Source organism: Bos grunniens, chromosome 12 (assembly GCF_055505025.1).
Source record: "Bos grunniens cultivar Pamir isolate PY7600 chromosome 12, Bosgru_T2T1.0, whole genome shotgun sequence".
NCBI classification, from domain to species: domain Eukaryota; kingdom Metazoa; phylum Chordata; class Mammalia; order Artiodactyla; family Bovidae; genus Bos; species Bos grunniens.
The window spans coordinates 76,961,326-76,979,961 of NC_141176.1; the positions used below are offsets into that span (position 1 = coordinate 76,961,326).

Genomic DNA, 18,636 nt, shown 5'->3' on the forward strand with positions numbered 1-18,636 from the left:
TGACACCACCCTTATGGCAGAAAGTGAAGAAGAACTAAAGAGCATCTTGATGAAAGTAATAGAGGAGAGTGAAAAAGTTGGCTTAAAGCTCAACATTCAGAAAACTAAGATCATGGCATCCAGACCCATCACTTCATGGAAAACAGATGGGGAAACAGTGGAAACAGTTGCTGACTTTATTTTGGGGGGCTCCAAAATCACTGCAGATGGTGACTGCAGCCATGAAATTAAAAGACGCTTCCTCCTTGGAAGAACGTTATGACCAACCTAGACAGCATATTAAAAAGCAGAGACATTACTTTGTCAACAAAGGTCCATCTAGTTAAGGCTATGGTTTTCCGTTAGTCATATGTGAATGTGAGAGTTGGACTATAAAGAAAGCTGAGCACTGAAGAATTGATGTTTTTGAACCATGGTGTTGGAGAAGACTCTTGAGAGTCTCCTGGACTGCAAGGAGATCCAAACAGTCCATCCTAAAGGAGATCACTCCTGAGTGTTCATGGAAGGACTGATATTGAAGCTGAAACTCCAATACTTTGGCCACCTTATGCAAGAACTGACTCATTTGAAAAGACCCTGATGCTGGGAAAGATTGAAGGAGGGAGGAGAAGGGGACAACAGAGGATGAGATGGTTGGATGGCATGACCCACTCAATGGACATGATTTTGGGTAAACTTCTAGAGTTGATGATGGACAAAGAGGGCTGGCATGCTGCAGTCCAGGGGTCGCAAAGAGTCAGACATGACTGAGCGGCTGAACTGAACTGATGACCCAGAAATCCTACTACGCGGGTACCCTGAGAAATCCATAATTCAAAAAGAGACATGAACCCAATGTTCATAGCCGCACTATTTATGATAGCCAGGACATGGAAGAAATCTAAATGTCCATTAACAGATGAATGGATAAAGAATATATTTAAAATTTTAGGTGAACATATGCTTTAAATAGTATTTAATGCTATATATATTCTAAACATTCTTGTGAATAGAGACAGTCATGTTAATATTAGCCTGGAAAGCCAATTGTTAAAATAATCACACAGTTGAGAAGGACATAATACTAATCTCAAGGTAAGAAAGAGAGGGAATCTAATCCCAGACACTGGATTCCCCCTGCTTAGCTTCTCAAGTAATTAGTGATTAGCAGTGTGGTGAAGGGAAGTATTCATACCTGGGAGGCAATAATGCTTTTATTTGGGGCCCATGCTGCCAGAGGTTTTCATCTAAGATCAATAAAAGCCAAGGCTTATTTGGACAGAATTGGAACAACCTGAACCACAGGGTGGGGATCCATTTCTAATCCCCTTGCCCATCCATATAACAATATCAGAGTTAGCTAAAACAACCTATTAGAATAAACAATTGCCACGCATTTCCAGTGGCTGACTTGCTGAATGTGCAATCCTGATTTAACCACCAACATCCAGTGCAGAGTAAATTAAGAGTCTTCATTCAACCCCTTTTCTTCTAGTAGGTCTTTAAAATAATTATTCTAATCAATTCTCAGAGTAAATGCAACTCAGACAGTTAATCTGTTAAGACATTACTGAATTACTCTGGAAGCCCTCGTTGCTCACAGACTCATTGTAAGTACCTTAAACTCTGATATAATAGAGCAGATGAGTCAACTTTACCTGAATAAACTCTTAAGCACCAGTTCAGAAGGAGCATCACATCTACATCTTCTTTTACTAATGCCCCAGAATACAGGTTAATTTGTAAATTCGCCCTATGGAACAGGGAAGAAAAAATATTACACTATACATAAACATAGAATTTACACAAATGTTAAAAAAAAAAAATTACCTCAATTTGAGAAACACATTTCATGCTGGAAAGTGTTTCCCAGCTCACAAGACCCTCTGTGTGTCTCCCTTTTAAAAATCTGAATGATGATTTTCAGTGCTCAAAACTGTCTGTGAAGAGGGACTTAGAAAATGAACTTATGGTTGCTGGAGGGGAAGGGATAGTTAGGGAGTTTGTGATGGCCATGCACACACTATATTTAAAATAGATAACCAACAAGAACTTATTGTATAGCACATGGAACTCTCTGAATGTTATGTGGCAGCCTGGATAGGAAGGGGACAGTGTAGAACGGATACATGCATATGTATGGCTGAGTATCTTTGCTATTCACCTGAAACCATCACAAAATTGTTAACTGGCTATACTCCAATACAAAACAAAAAGTTCAAAAGCAAAAAAAAAAGAAAACAAATTGTCTGTGAAGAAGCTGCTAAAGAGAGGAACATGGGGAGAGACCACGTGGTGATCACACTCCACCCACAAGAAGTTTACATTTTCTTCGAGGAAATTACTGGATGGTCGTAAATGGAGGTTAAACAAGCCCCACCCCGGCCCAATTTCTCAGCACTTTGGGTCAGACCAGGAATCACTCACCAGAGTGCAAGCCACCAGTCCTGCAGGACATAGGCAACCTGGAACAGGAAACAGCAATCATTCACACACTGACATTACTGAGCCCTCAAACCACCACTCACTAGCATGGGGGATAGAAAGGCTCCAGAACACAGAGACGGTCCTTCCGGCTCAGGTCTGCACCAAGCCCCACACCCCAGATGACCATAGGTCAGGGGAGGGCATGATACATTTTAATATCTTTAAAACAGATCCCCTTTTCCCCAGAAGACACTGCTCCCCACATGTAATGTCAGTCAGTTCAGTCACTCAGTCATGTCTGATTCTTTGTAACCCCATGAACCGCAGCATGCCAGGCCTCCTTATCCATCACCAACTCCAGGAGTTGACCCAAACTCATGTCCACTGAGTTGGTGATGCCATCTAACCATCTCATCCTCTGTCGTCCCCTTCTCCTCCTGCCTTCAATCTTTCCCAACATCAGGGTCTTTTCAAATGAGTCAGCTCTTTGCTAATGTATTTCAATGCAAATCCAAGTAGACTGAAAGATGGAGTAATAAATTTTGTGGCAGCCTTGTTCAGTCAGACAGAGGCCTGAAGAGCAATACCTGAGGCTTCCAGGGGGAGGAAGAAATTCTGCCTCAAGTCAGCAGGGTCAGCGCCTGCCTGAGCTTCTAGCTTGCAGACCTGCCTTCCTGATTTCAGATTCACCCAGCTAGAATGCACAACCTCAGCTGGTTTTTCAAAATAAATCTCTTAATACACACATCTAAAAATAATTATAAAATACAGTATAGTGAAAGTGAAGTTGCTCAGTCGTGTCCGACTCTTTGCGACCTCATGGGCAGTAGCCTGCACCAGGCTCCTCCGTCCATGGGATTTTCTAGGCAAGAGTACTGGAGTGGGTTGCCATTTACTTCTCCAGGGAATCTTCCTGACTCAGGGATCGAACCCAGGTGTCCTGCATTGTAGACAGACGCTTTACCATCTGAGCCACCGGGGAAGTCCAAAATACAGTATAAATAGTATGTAATTATCAATCTGAGTGCACAAACCAAAATAAATGCCCTTACGTACCTGAGCTGCAATGTTTACTAGAATAAGGAAGGTGATGAGGGGCCAGCCAGCACCAGCTGTGAAGTAATTCTTATAGGTCTTAAAACCAACTTTTCCTTCCAAATAGTCCTCTAGAGGTAGTGTAACTTGTATATTCTCAGTCTGGAAGGGGAAAATGGCAGTGAGAGATAAATTTTAAATGATGAACTCCAAATTTCAAGAGTTCAACAATGGCCTCACTGCAAAGCTGTAGAAAACAGACACATTTCATACACTGGTAAGAGTACAAGATGGTCCATCTCCCATGGAGAAGGGTGTGGGAATATCTGGCCAAAACACATAGGTGTTTACCCAGCTATCCCACTACTAGAAATCTATTAGAAATAAGGAAACATCATTTTCACAAGGTTATGCACTGCTGGATGAGTTTGCTTAAAGTCAACCATGACTGTCAGCACAAGTACAGCCTACCTGATTCAAGGACAAATGCAGAAGCTTGTTCTAAAATAATGTGTAAAATGATATGGAATTAATGTATCTCTCTGGATGACTTGTATCACTCAATTATGGAAAGTTTAACTGTAGTTGGGGATTAAAATACTAGACAAATGCAATAAACTAAGTTCATACAGTGGGTAAGAGTCATGAAAATCTGGATAGCAGAGGGACTTTTGATCTGAATCTATTTAGTTCTTAAACTTCAGAGAGTGATTCCTAGTTTAGAAACTGAATAACTAATCTGAATGCTTAACAGAATTATCCAGGCTCCTCGGTTTGGATATTGAGAAATATCTGTGTATGTTTTTAAGGGAGATCTAGTGCATTTCTGCATTTCTGTCTGGAGGACTTAAAATGCATTATAGTCACAGGAGGCTAGGATGTCCACAGCTCTATGCTGGCCACTGGGATTCAAGGTGGATAAGATGTGGTTGTTGGTCTTGACTGGTAAGAAAGGTGAAGACGGAAACTAACTCCAAAGTGTCTACCATGTGTCAGGTCCTTTGCACATGTTACCTCTGACAATAGGGCAAAATACTACCATCAGTCACCTGCAGTGCCAGACATTCCAACATATAGGAAAAGAAGCTGATTTAATGTGATCACAGGAGGCCTCATCTAAAGGTGTCTTCACATTAAGCCTCTGGATGCATAAGGGAACCCAGGGGCCACCAGAGCAAGTAGGATGTAACTATGGTAAATTGAAGAGTTCTTATTTCAGTGTGAGCCACAAGCACCCAGAAATTCACAGCAGTGCACCCACTCCTGGTCCCCATAAGATTCTCTAACCTACACCCAAAGGGGAACTCCAAGCAGGCTTGCTCCTTTCATGTTCTTCTATCCATTCCATGGAATAAGACTTTGGGAACCTTAGGGCCTACTTTGGGACAAATAAACATGTCATGAGCAGAGCAGACTGGGGTCCATGAGGCCACCAAAAGCAGACAGATTCGGGCATTCTGCAGGATAGAAACTCACATCTTGGTCTTCTGGAACTGCATCTTTTAAGGAGGGTCTGGGAGACGATGGAGACCGAACCAAAGACTCGGAGATCAGAGTAGGAGTTCCTAGAACTGGAGATGATCCAGGCTGCTTATTTCTCTTCTCAAAAAGGGAAAAAATATCTACCCCAGATTTCAGGAACTCAGAGTAAGTCCCCCTTTCCACTGTTTTGTCCTAAAATAAAATAAAAAAAAAAATTGAGAGGAATTAATTTACATTGGATAATATTGTTAGCTGCTCAGTTGTGTCTGACTCATTTCAACACCATGGACTGTAGCCTGCTAGGCTCCACTGTCCATGGGATTCTCCAGGCAATAATACTGGAGTTGGTTGCCATTCCCTTCTCCAAGGATTTTCCTGACCCAGGGATTGAAGCCGGGTCTCCCACATTGCAGGCAGATTCTTTACCATCTGAGCCACCAGGGAAGCCCTCGATAATATTAAACCAACCGGAATACTAATCAAGAAATTTGCTGCTGCTAAGTCACTTCAGTCGTGTCCAACTCTGTGTGACCTCATGGACTGCAGCCTTCCAGGCTCCTCCATCCATGGGATTTTCCAGGCAAGAGTACTGGAGTGGGGTGCCATTGCCTTCTCTGCATGAAATGTTATCTTTTCTTAAATTATTATTTTTGAAGAAAATAAAAGATACCTGGGTCTAGAATTCTTGTTGAGAAATATAGCCAACTCAAACAGAACTGAGCATTCTGTTCTCTGCCAAACCCTGTGTTAAGTGCTGGGGTATTTGAAAGAAATGTGTGCTTGTGGGTTAAAAATGGAGGCTGTTCACATAACTACCATGGACACTTAGGGAAGCAAGAAGTACAGAAGTTGCTGGGAGGATCAGCACAATCTCTAGAGACAAGAGAACTCAGAGAAACCTCACGTGACAAGCAAAATTTTAAAAAAATTAAAACCCTGGGGAGAGTATTCCAGAAAAGAAAATTACTGACACAGAGGTGGGCACAAGCACATCTGCATACGTAACAGTCGCTCATTAAATTTAACTGACCACCTTTACTATCACAGTATCATGTGCCCCGGCTGGGACAGGACATGTAGGAACCAGCCTTGAACAGGGAACCCATAAGCTGCATATTCATGGTCCTTACAACTGTCTGGAGGACTTAGAGTGCATTAGAGAGACACAAGGATCAACAAAGTTCCCAAATGAAAATTCAATATTCCATCTGTTAAAATAATTAAACAAAGAGGCCATGAGGTTGGGATGGCTCTAATGCCTTGACAGTCTGCGCCTGCAAACCAAAACCTAAGCCACAATCAGTGCACACAGATGCAAGAGAAAACTTCACACCAACCGAACACAAGCAACCAACCAGGCTTCCCCAATCAGGCAGCTGCTTAAACTACAGCCAATCTAATCATGTTCTTTGAACACATGTGACACATCATTGCAGTTTCCCTCCCTTATAAAGTCAAAATAATGTGCAGATGTTTCACTATTTCTGACCCTGAAATAAGATTCAGGTGATCATTGAGTGGCAAATAAAACTTTAGGGAAAAAATTCTCAGGATGCAAAACTCATCAAATGAGAGCAGCTCTGGTTAATGCAGGTCAGGTGGAAGAAGATGGCCCAGGACCCTAGCTAGGACCCCTCTCACCCTATGTCTTGAGGTGAGCGACTGGGAGAAACCCAGTGAAGCATCTGGGTACCATCTGATACTGCAGAACTAGAAAATTATGCAGGATATATTGTGTCTTGTTCCACTTGGCAGGAAAAATACACATACCTCTTTAATAAAATCACCACTCACAACTTCATATCTCTAATATGCACAATGAAATGACTAGAAGTATTAAGACAGAAATTTCACTCAGCAGCCAAGTGCTGACAATTCTGAGGGGACAAGGGGGTAGCCATCTCCCCTCTGCTACAAGAGAGAGACCCAACAATGAGGATGGACTCCAACTCATCCAAGAGTGCCCACCAGTGGACAAACAGTTATTTTGTAAGTACTAAAACTGGGGGCAGTGCCCTCAACGGAAGCAATAGGGGACTCTAAAACATCTAAAACATTCATTTCCAAGGCAAACCATTCAATATAACAGTAATCCAAGTCTATGCCTCAACCAATAATGCTGAAGAAGCTGAAGTTTAACGGTTCTATGAAGACCTACAAGACCTTTTAGAACTAACACCCAAAAAAGATGTCCTTTTCATTATAGGGAATTGGAATGCAAAAGTAGGAAGTCAAGAAATACCTGGTGTAACAGGTAAATTTGGCCTTGGAATACTGAATGAAGCAGGGCAAAGACTAACTGAGTTTTGCCAAGAAAATGCACTGGTCATAGCAAACGCCCTCTTCCAACAACACAAGAGAAGACTCTACACATGGACATCATCAGATGGTCAACACCAAAATCAGATTTATTATGTTCATTGCACCCAAAGATGGAGAAGCTCTATACAGTCAACAAAAACAAGACTGGGAGCTGACTGTGGCTCAGATCATGAACTCCTTATTACCAAATTCAGACCTAAATTGAAGAAAGTAGGGAAAACCACTAGACCATTCAGGTATGACCTAAATCAAATCCCTTATGATTATACAGTGGAAGTGAGAAATAGATTTAAGGGCCTAGATCTGATAGATAGAGTGCCTGATGAACTATGGAATGAGGTTCGTGACATTGTACAGGAGACAGGAATCAAGACCATCCCCGTTGAAAAGAAACGCAAAAAAGCAAAATGGCTGTCTGGGGAGGCCTTACAAATAGCTGTGAAAAGAAGAGAAGTGAAAAGCAAAGGAGAAAAGGAAAGATATAAGCATCTGAATGCAGATTTCCAAAGAATAGCAAGAAGAGATAAGAAAGCCTTCCTCAGCGAACAATAAAAAGAAATAGAGGAAAACAACAGAATGGGAAAGACTAGAGATCTCTTCAAGAAAATTAGATATACCAAGGGAACATTTCATGCAAAGATGGGCTTGATAAAGGACAGAAACGGTATAGACATAACAGAAGATATTAAGAAGAGGTGGCAAGAATACACAGAACTATACAAAAAAGATCTTCACGACCCAGATAATTACAATGATGTGATCATTGACCTAGAGCCAGACATCCTGGAATGTGAAGTCCAGTGGGCCTTATAAAGATCACTACGAACAAAGCTAGTGGAGGTGATGGAATTCCAGTTGAGCTATTTCAAATCCTGCAAGATGATGCTGTGAAAGTGCTACACTCAATATGCCAGCAAATTTGGAAAATTCAGCAGTGGCCACAGGACTGGAAAAGGTCAGTTTTCATTCCAATCCCAAAGAAATGCAATGCCAAAGAATGCTCCAACTACCACACAATTGCACTCATCTCACATGCTAGTAAAGTAATGCTCAAAATTCTCCAAGCTAGGCTTCAGCAATATGTGAACTGTGAATTTCCTCATGTTCAAGCTGATTTTAGAAAAGGCAGAGGAACCAGAGATCAAACTGCCAACATCTGCTGGATCATGGAAAAAGCAAGAGAGTTCCAGAAAAACATCGATTTCTGCTTTATTGACTATGCCAAAGCCTTTGACTGTGTGGATCACAATAAACTGTGGAAAATTCTGAAAGAGATGGGAATACCAGACCACCTGACCTGCCTCTTGAGAAACCTGTTATGCAGGTCAGGAAGCAACAGTTAGAACTGGACATGGAACAACAGACTGGTTCCATATAGGAAAAGGAGTACGTCAAGGCTGTATATTGTCCCCCTGCTTATTTAACTTATATACAGAGTACATCATGAGAAACGCTGGACTGGAAGAAGCATGAGCTGGAATCAAGATTGCTAGGAGAAATATCAATAACCTCAGATATGCAGATGACACCACCCTTATGGCAGAAAGTGAGGAGGAACTCAAAAGCTTCTTGATGAAAGTGAAAGTGGAGAGTGAAAAAGTTGACTTAAAGCTCAGCATTCAGAAAACAAAGATTATGGCATCTGGTCCCATCACTTCATGGGAAATAGATGGGGAAACAGTGGAAACAGTGTCAGACTTTATTTTTCTGGGCTCCAAAATCACTACAGATGGTGACTGCAGCCATGAAATTAAAAGACGCTTACTCTTTGGAAGGAAAGTTATGACCAACCTAGATAGCATATTCAAAAGCAGAGACATTACTTTGCCAACAAAGGTCCGTCTAGTCAAGGCTATGGTTTCCTCCAGTGGTCATGTATGGATGTGAGAGTTGGACTATAAAGAAAGCTGAGCACCGAAGAATTGATGCTTTTTAACTGTGGTGTTGGAGAAGACTCTTGAGAGTCCCTTGGACTGCAAGGAGATCCAACCAGTCCATTCTGAAGGAGATTAACCCTGGGATTTCTTTGGAAGGAATGATGCTAAAGCTGAAACTCCAGTACTTTGGCCACCTCATGCGAAGAGTTGACTCATTGGAAAAGACTCTGATGCTGGGAGGGATTGGGGGCAAGAGGAGAAGGGGACGACAGAGGATGAGATTGCTGGATGGCATCACTGACTCGATGGACGTGAGTCTCAGTGAACTCTGGGAGTTGGTGATGGACAGGGAGGCCTGGCGTGCTGCAATTCATGGGGTCCCAAAGAGTCAGACACAACTGAGCGACTGAACTGAACTGAAAACATCTAGGGACTGGTAAGTAGGTTATTCTCCTGCCCACGAATCCTGTGCTCATAACACTGTCAACACTGGGATTTACACACTAGAAGTGCCCCTTTTGTACATGAAGTCAACTGCTCTCAAGCTTGAAAAATCTTTGCTCCTCTCCCCATTCCTTCAGGGGTGGAGAGGAGTCACATTCCTAGAGGAGACACATGCAACTGTTTCCAGAGAGACAGAGGTTCTGTATTTTAATAATCTTTCTTGGAGCAGAGATTTATTTCATAAGTCAAGTATCTGACCAAGGTTCTGTGGAACATTCAGGTGCTAAAGAAAAAGATGCTGAGGACCAGATGTAAATGAGCCAAAAAGTGAAGCATCGAACTACCACCAAGTCTGAAAACTTCTCACTAAACCCCACCTCCCAACTATGCTAGGAGCTGTGGGTCGGATGGTGCTGCCTCCTCAAAAAGATAAGTTCAAACGTGACACCTGTAAACATAACCTTATTTGGAAACAGGGTCTTTCCAGATGTAATCAAGTTAAGATGAGGCCGCACTGGTGCAGGGTGACCCTAAATCCAATATGACTGATGATCTTATGAGAAGAGGCCCAGACACAGGGACAATGGCCAAGTGGTATCAGAGGCAGAGAACATAGTGCTGCAGTTGGAAGCCAAAGAACACAAGGAAGGCTGGCAAACACCAGAGGCTGGAAGGAAGGATTCTCCCCTGGAGCCTTCAGGGAGAACACAGCCCTGCCAGCACCTGGATTTGGGACCCGTAGCCTCCAGAGCAGGGAGACGATAAACTTCTGCTGTTTTAAGTCACCCAGTTGGCAGTACTTGGTTACAGCAGCTCTAGAAGCTGATACTCTAGCCTGAGTCCACATTTCTGTCTTCTCAGCTTTACTAAGACCTGGAATTGCTTCTCCTGTCACCCCTCCAGTGACCATCAGAGAAATCTCTCAAATTTGATATCAGACCACATTGCTCCTCTGCTCTGGGCCATCCAAGACTTCCATGCCAGTTCCCGTCCCCTGGCCACTGCTCAGAGACCAGCTCCCTCCACATCCCCTGCTCACTCTCCTCAGACACACTTGTCTTCCTGCTGTTCCTCCAACCTGCCAGTTCAGCTCCTTCCTCAGGACTCCCTGCCGCAGACCCCTCCCCTAGATGACTGTGTGACCCCTACCTTCATGTCACTCAGACCCCATTAGGCACCAGCTTTTTAGAGAGGCTAGGATGTCACTCTCACTCCCTCTTTGGCACATCTGTCCCCATAAGAACAGGAGCCCTGTGAAGGCAGAGCCTTGTCCTCCTGCTGCACACACAAGAGACCTGGGCAGGGAGACTAGCAACTGGAGACACCAGCAGAGAGGGCATCTCTGATGCAGGTGCTCGGCTACCCAACCTCACTTCTGGAGTTAATGGAAGATGCTCTTTAGGCAAACTATGTATGAGAATCTCTTGGATACCAACAGATCTTAGAATCTCTAATTTGTAAGTAATACACTTTGACTTAAGTCACGGAAGAGGAAAATAAAAAGTTCTAAATAAAACTGCATCATTATCCTTAACAAACTTCATTAGAGCAGGGATGATTCAATAATCCTGTGGTTGCACTCTTACACACCTAGGGTTTATATGGCTTAGAGTGTAATAGTGACACTTCTACAGAGCTTTAGATTCATCCTCCAAGGTGTGAACACCAGCTCTGAGAAGAGGGTGAAAAACTGAGGGAGAAGAGGGTGTTTACCATGAATCCAAGGAAAGTGACCAGAAAGGAGGTCTGTCCTTCAACACTGCTGTTACTGCTGCTGCTGATGCTGCTAAGTCATTTCAGTTGTGTCCGACTCTGTGCGACCCCATAGATGGCAGCCCAAACAGGCTCCATCCCTGGGATTTTCCAGGCAAGAACACTGGAGTGGGTTGCCATTTCCTTCTCCAATGCGTGAAAGTGAAGTCGCTCAGTCGTGTCTGACTCTTTGTGACCCCACAGACTGCAGCCTACTAGGCTCCTCCGTTCATGGGATTTTCCAGGCAAGAGTACTGGAGTGGGTTGCCATTGCCTTCTCCCAACACATCTGAGGGCTAGCAATTCCACAGACTTCTAGAAATTACTTACATCTTTCAATATCAGAATCTGACTTGCATCTTTTAGGTATTGCAACTGATGAGTGACTAAAATTGTGATCTTCTCCTTCAAGGCCTGACGAACACACCTATAAATGTAAAAGGTACAGAAATCAAAAGCACATTAATGGAGTGCCTTAAACTGAAAACATATTTTAAAAACAGTGAGACAAAGACCACATAGCAACCAAAGATCTTTAGTTTAAATGCCAAATCAATAATAAATAAACATAGTCAATTAATCCAACTAGGTTCTTAAATTTATCAGCAGCAAATTTGAATCTACTGCTACAAAAAATTCTTAAAATCAGTCCAGTGAAGGTGGCACTAACAGCTAAGTCTTTTCCTCTAAAACTCAGCTTAACAATTATTTACATGTTTCATAAAGGAAAACAACTGAGTAATACTGAGATTTCAAAACTTGACTAAACTAAAACACTATTTTATCACTATTTGGGAATAGGAGAAGAGGGAGCCATGTCATTTAAAAATGTGTACATTCTTAGCTTTCTAGATGATTATTTATAATTAATGATTATTGGGGGTCAGCGTGAGGCACTCCACCCATGGCAAAGGTCATGAGGAAGGAGGCTCGACATACACAAAGGTCGGATCGAGCCTCAGGAGTCCCCCTGGAAATCCTCGAGCATCTACCCCCATAACCAGAGCCTGCCTGCTTTATCATTTTGTGCTCCCACCTACACCTCTGACTTTACAGGGGGCTGTCCCCCACCACCTCTTTCAGAGAAGGAGTTAACCTAGAGTTCCAGTTAATAAAAACTCCTGGGTGTGACAAGAGTGTTTTAACCTACAAACTCCTCTGAAGGTTCTCTAGCCTGCCTGACAGGCTTGTTCAGCCACATGTGATTGCTCACAGCCTCCCAACCGTGAGAGGCACGAGATGCTTTAAACCTTCTAAAAACAGGTTCCTTAGAAAAGTTAGAAAACTATTAGTATAAGTATAATGGGCTGATTAGAAATTGTATTGGTGAAGGGTTTTTCATTTGTTGAGCCAATGTTTGTTGCTAAGTCTCCATACCCCCTGCCCTTACACACATTAATGAATATACAGAAGAAATAAGTATTAACCTTTGATATTAGTCACGTTAGACCTTAGGCTAAGTAAATTCTTTCCTTAACTAAAACCCACTACACCCTCACCCTATAGGAATGTAACTTTATTTGGGTGGAGTCTGTTTTAAGAATAATCACCCCTGGAGAAATAAGTGTCCTGGTTGACTGACCGCTGTCACAAGGAGAGGGTCATAAATTGTCAGCAGGCCCCCTGGCCAGAAGATGATGTAACACCCCTAAGACCTCTGTATACATTTGTATGAAGCACCTGACTTTGATAAAAGTCAGGACTGCTGACCCCGCGTGACTTTTGAATAACATCTCAGTGTATAAAAGTAGACCATGGAAAATAAATAATTGGGATCAGTTTCTCGAAATACTGGTCTCCCCATGTCGCTCTCTCTCTCACTCTGGCTGAGTCTCCATCTGGAGCGCGGAACCCACCATGCTTACTAATTATGCCTGGGCTTCTAAGATCCGACTGGGGAGGCCTCAGTGTCTCCTCTCCTTCGGGAGAATAGAAGGACGCCTGCAGCTTACGTAAGTGGTGCAAGCTTCTTGTCTTGAAGTTTTATTGGTCTCCCGTGTAAACCAAGCTACTCAGCCTCTTTTCTCCACTGAATTTTCCTACTGAGCTATCCTCATTCTATTACTCTTTACATCTTTAATTAATATCTAATTGAAGTTTTTGTATCCTGATCCTCTCCAATGCCGTCCCCGCTTTGAACTCCCTGGATCAGCCGAGGCTGGACCCCGGCAAATGATGTAAATATTCACAACAAAAAATTAATCAATTCTTGGTAATCTTTGCCAGAGTGCATTTGTTAGACACTTCTTCCCAAAGAATGTTAGATATAAAATAAATGTCAGCATGGCCTCTGTCACTCTCTACAACAATCCCAGTTCCATCTAGGAAGCAAGTCTTCTTTCATTAGGACTGAACACCTTCCAAACATAAAAGTAAAAGAACAGAATCCAAATGGCCCAAATCACAGTGGAAATCATCCAGTGGCTCAGAGGACCTATCAGTTCTCTTAGTCAAGACACCCTCAGTCTTCAACCTTAAATTTTTTTCACAGTAAAAAAAAACTACTCCTACATTTCAAACGTAGACCTCTAGGGACTCAGCTGTAGTCTCATCCCACAGGGTTCACAACCCCTCCAGGGAAGCAAATGGCTGAGTCTGGGGCCCTGGTGACCACAGGCAGGGCTCCAGGCAGGTACTCTGGGTGCCCCCGCCCCTCACAGAGCAAATCTCAGGAACCTGGGCCACAGCTCAGCCTGTGAGTGAGTCAGATGGAGAGTCTGGAGCCAGCAGACTGCATCTCAGCTCCTCTCACAAAACTGACGTCAGATGAGCAACCCAACCTCAATTTCTTCATCTCAAACAAGGTCAATGACAACTCATCCACACATTCTGACAAATCAAACCACCAATCCACTCAGTAAAGGTCAGGCCCCTTCTTCACTCCTCCATAACCACAAGCAGTCATGTGCTTTGGACTCAGGATAGAAAAGTCCTAAGGGGACACTCTGGACACTGGGTCTGTGATCAAAAGCAAGACCCCTGGATGTAGAAACATACACCATTGCTTTGTTAAGTCCAAAAGGATTCATTCTCACCTTTTGACATCTGTCAGCTCAGTGTTTGTACCTGTTTCTTGATTAACACCTTTTCAACTTAGAACTAAAGTTTTCAAACAGAATTTTTTCTCCTTAATTCATAATTGCCTGCCAATAGTCCCTAAAGGTGGATGTTAATCAAATATGATGGGGTGTTACGTCCAAAATGAATCAACCCAAAAGTTTTAAGATGTTTTCTTCCTAACATTCCATCACAGATAAGGTAATACAAATAATTACAATGAAGTGATCAGTTGATGGCTTGGAACTTTTCCTAAATAATGCTTTCATGCAAGTCACTAGAACAATACACTCTTTTCCAAGTTTGTAAAGATTTCCAAGTCATGCAATAGAAATGATTGAGTCAGCAACCAGTTGAATAACAGTTATTCCTATATAAAGGCTGTGTTAATTCTATGATCCCACATATAATCCTATATAAGGGCTGTATTAAGAGGGGACACATCCCGTGGTGAAGGTGATACAAATAAGACAGAGAGAGTCCCCACCTCCATTCATTCAATCAGCAGAGGTTTGTTGAGGAGCCAGGCACTGTCCTAAGTGCTGAGGACCCACCCACAGGTCAAGATAGAAGAGAATACTCTGCACCATGTAGAGGACACCCTGAACAAGTATAGAAAATGTGCTATTGGGCTGTGACCTGTGCTCTGAAGGAAAAACAAGGGGAGTTGCTGTCTTAGATGTGGAGACATGGGAGCCCTGTGACTATCTAGAGAAACATTCTGGAAGAAGGCACAGCAGGTGCAGGGTTCCTGGGACAGAAGATGCTGGGCTAAGGCACCTTCCTGCATTCATAGTTTATAGGTGGCAGGGGGACTCATAAATCATCAAGTGCACCCACTGAGGGCTGTGGGAAGACGAAGGGCAGGGCGGCCCCTGGAGGAGAAGGAGGGAATGGCAGGTCCCTTCTTCCACCTTCCTTCTGTGTCCTGTGCACTGCTCCCTGGCTCTGAACAGAGGGACCAGTGTGTACAGACAGACGGGGGTGAGAAAGGAGCCCCACAGAGCCAGCACAGCTGGATACCGAGTGGGTGTGGGGACGAGCTGGAAAAGCTGATGGGGGCAGAAGAAGCAAGCCTGTTTGAGGACCTGGAGCTGCTTCCTTAATGGGGCGGGGTGGGGGGTGGGAGGTGGGGGGTGGGCAGTGTCCATAAAGGGCTGGAACATGTGGTGAGCTGTGTAGACAGCAGTGTGGGAGTCTGATTAGGACAGACCCCAAGAGCTGATGATGCAGGAGGCAGGGGTCTGGTGATATGGGGCTGAACAAGGATGGGATCCATGGCTGGACACAGGTGAGACTGCATCAGTTCATATAAGGCCCCTCACCTTCTGTAGGTGCTAGAATCCACCATGTTCACAGCATAAAGTTGTAAAAGTCATGAACCTCAATGACCTTGGATATAAATTCATGACTGAAGGAAACTGTTAACAGCAAGTAGAAGTGTAATTCATTCACTTTTAATACAAAACCCTCCCCATGACCAAGTTTCCACACAACCACCATATCTCACAGCATATTGTTCCATCTGATTCTCTAACTTGAGAACACTCTCCAGTTGCTGCTGAGTGGTTTCCTAAATTGCTTTCACACTCTCTGCTTTAAATTTCCCGAGAGAGTGTGTGGTTCTGATTATGAACAACAGTCTTAAGCTTGCTTCTATCAAGTATATATCCAAAGTGGTACACCCAAATATTTGAGAGGATTTTATAAATATCTCCTGTGTTTGAAAAAGAACTCAGGAGAACTTCTGTGATCAGCACACTCTACTTGGCACCAAAATGCCTTGCTCTCCTCTCCCTGTGACATGGATGCTATGACCAACAGAATCTGTTCCTGCATTGATGGAGAACATGTGCAGATGCTCACAAGATGGGGTAACCGCATTTGTGAGTTCAGGGTGGGGTACTTGGAACAAGGCGGCTAAGATACTCATGACACCAGGAGGGTGGGGGTGAGGAATCCCTGTCACAGCACTAGCGCCTGTCACTGAACTCATGACAAGACACAAGACACTTCTCTAAGGGAAAATTCAAGTCATGAGCAGGACAGGCTGGGAAAGGGGGGTCAGATCCGAGCTGGAGGCCATGCCATGTGTCATTCACCCTGTTCTCTCCTGTTCTCAAAGATTAAGTGCTACTATGCAGGTTTGTGTGTATGTGTGTTACAATATACCTAACATGAAATTTACCATTTTAATCATATAGCCATATAGTGGCATTAAGTACATTCACATTGTTGTGCAGCCATCACTACCATCCATCTCCACAACTCTTTCATCACCCCAACACTATGAACATCTTATATTTGGGCAGTTTTCAGCAAAGTCTAACAATCCGCAGTTAGTGGATGTGGAATCCCAGCTCCTTGTGTCCAGAGCTCAGAGCTCCTCACATACCTACTGACTCTGCTGAAGTCTTTTTACTTTGCTATTCTAGGCCTGCTCTACACCAATCATATCCCCCTCAAATTCACATGTCATGTTAGTTATTAGCACCTTAGAATTTGGTGACAGGGACCATAAGGAAGTAATTGTTACCCTTAAATACATTGCACCTAATCTGATCTGACTGGTGTGCTTAGATGAAGAGGAGACTAAGACATAAGGACAGAAACACAGGCATGTAAATCAAAGAAGTTAGAACACACCCTCCCACCATGCACAAAATAAACTAAAAATGGCTTAAAGACTTTATCATTAGATATGACACCATAAAACTCCTAGAAGAGACTAAAGGCAAAATATTCTCCGACATAAATTATACCAATGTTTTCTTAGGTCAGTCTTCTAAGGCAATAGAAATATAAACAAAAATACGGTGGCTCAGTGGTAAAGAATCCACCTGCCAGTGCAGGAGACACAGGATCCATTCCTGGTCCCAGAAGATCCCACCTGCTGAGCTCTGGAGCCCAGGAGCTGGAACCACTGAGCCCACACATGCAGGACCCCATACTCTGCAACAAGAGAAGCCATCTCAATGAGAAGTCCACACACCACAAATAGAGAGTAGTGCCTGCTCGTCACAACTAGAGAAAAACCATCACAGCAACAAAGACCAGGTATGGCCACAATTATTTTTTTAATTAAAAAAATAAACAAATAGGACCTAATCAAATTTACAAGATTTTGCACAGCAAAGGAAACCATAAACACAATGAAGAGACAACCTATAGACTGGGAAAAAATATCTGCAAATGATGTGACCAACAAGGGCTTAATTTTTAAAATATACAAACAGCTCATACAACTGAACAACAACAAAATCTGATCAAAAAATGTGCAGAAGACTAAATAGACACTTTTCCAAAAGACACATACAGATGGCCAATAGGCACATGTAAAGGAGCTCACCCTTGGGAATTATCAGAGAAATGCAAATCAAAACTACAATGAGGCATCACCTCACACCAGTTAGAATAGTCAACACTAAAATAACAATGGCTGAGAGAGTGTGAAGAAAAGGGAGCCCTCCTACACTACTGCTGGGAATGAAAGTTGCTTCAGGCACTGTAGAAAACAGCATGGAGGATCCTCAGAAAACTAAAAGTAGAATTACCTTATATTCCAGTAATCCCAACCTGGGCATATATATGCATAAAACCATACACCAAAAAAAAGACATGTATCCTTATATTCATAGCAGCACTATTCACAATAGCCAAACATGGAAACAACGTAATGTCCACCAACAGACGAATGGTTGTGGTACATGGAGAGAATGTAATACTACTCAGCCATAAAAAAAGGAAAAAGAATGCCAGTTGCAGAAACATGGATGGACCTGGAGGTTATCATACTAAGTGAAGTAAGTCAGAACGAGAAAGACAAATATCATATGATATCACTTACATGTGGAATCTAAAATATGGCAATAATGAACCTATTGACAAAACAGAAACAGACTCACAGACATAATGAACAGACTTATGGTTGCATGGGTGGAAGGGGTGTGGGGAGGGATGGACTGGGAATTTGGGGTTAGCAGAATGCGAAGTATTATGTATAGAATGGATAAACAACAAGGTCCTACAGTATAGTGTAGTGAGCTATATTTGATATTCCTAGATAAACCATAATGGAAAAGAATATTAAAAAGAATGTATCTATGTATATAACTGAGTAGCTTTGCCATACAAAGAAATTAACATAATAACACAAATCAATTATATTTTAATATTTTTTTTAAAGGACAGAGACAGGGGTGCACATGGACAGAGATCATATGAGGACACAGCGAGGCAGACGCCACCAGCAGCCAAGAAC

General features: G+C 42.9%; 1 protein-coding gene across 1 annotated transcript in view; it reads right to left on the minus strand.

Moving 5' to 3' along the window:
* LOC147361934 (ATP-binding cassette sub-family C member 4-like) overlaps positions 1-18,636 on the minus strand; it is a 219,558-nt gene that overhangs the window by 132,428 nt on the left and 68,494 nt on the right. Inside the window, 5 exon segments of the mRNA XM_086330254.1 lie at positions 1,638-1,732; positions 2,407-2,444; positions 3,463-3,603; positions 4,918-5,115; positions 11,649-11,745. Of these exon segments, the coding sequence (XP_086186380.1) occupies positions 1,638-1,732; positions 2,407-2,444; positions 3,463-3,603; positions 4,918-5,115; positions 11,649-11,745 (569 nt within the window).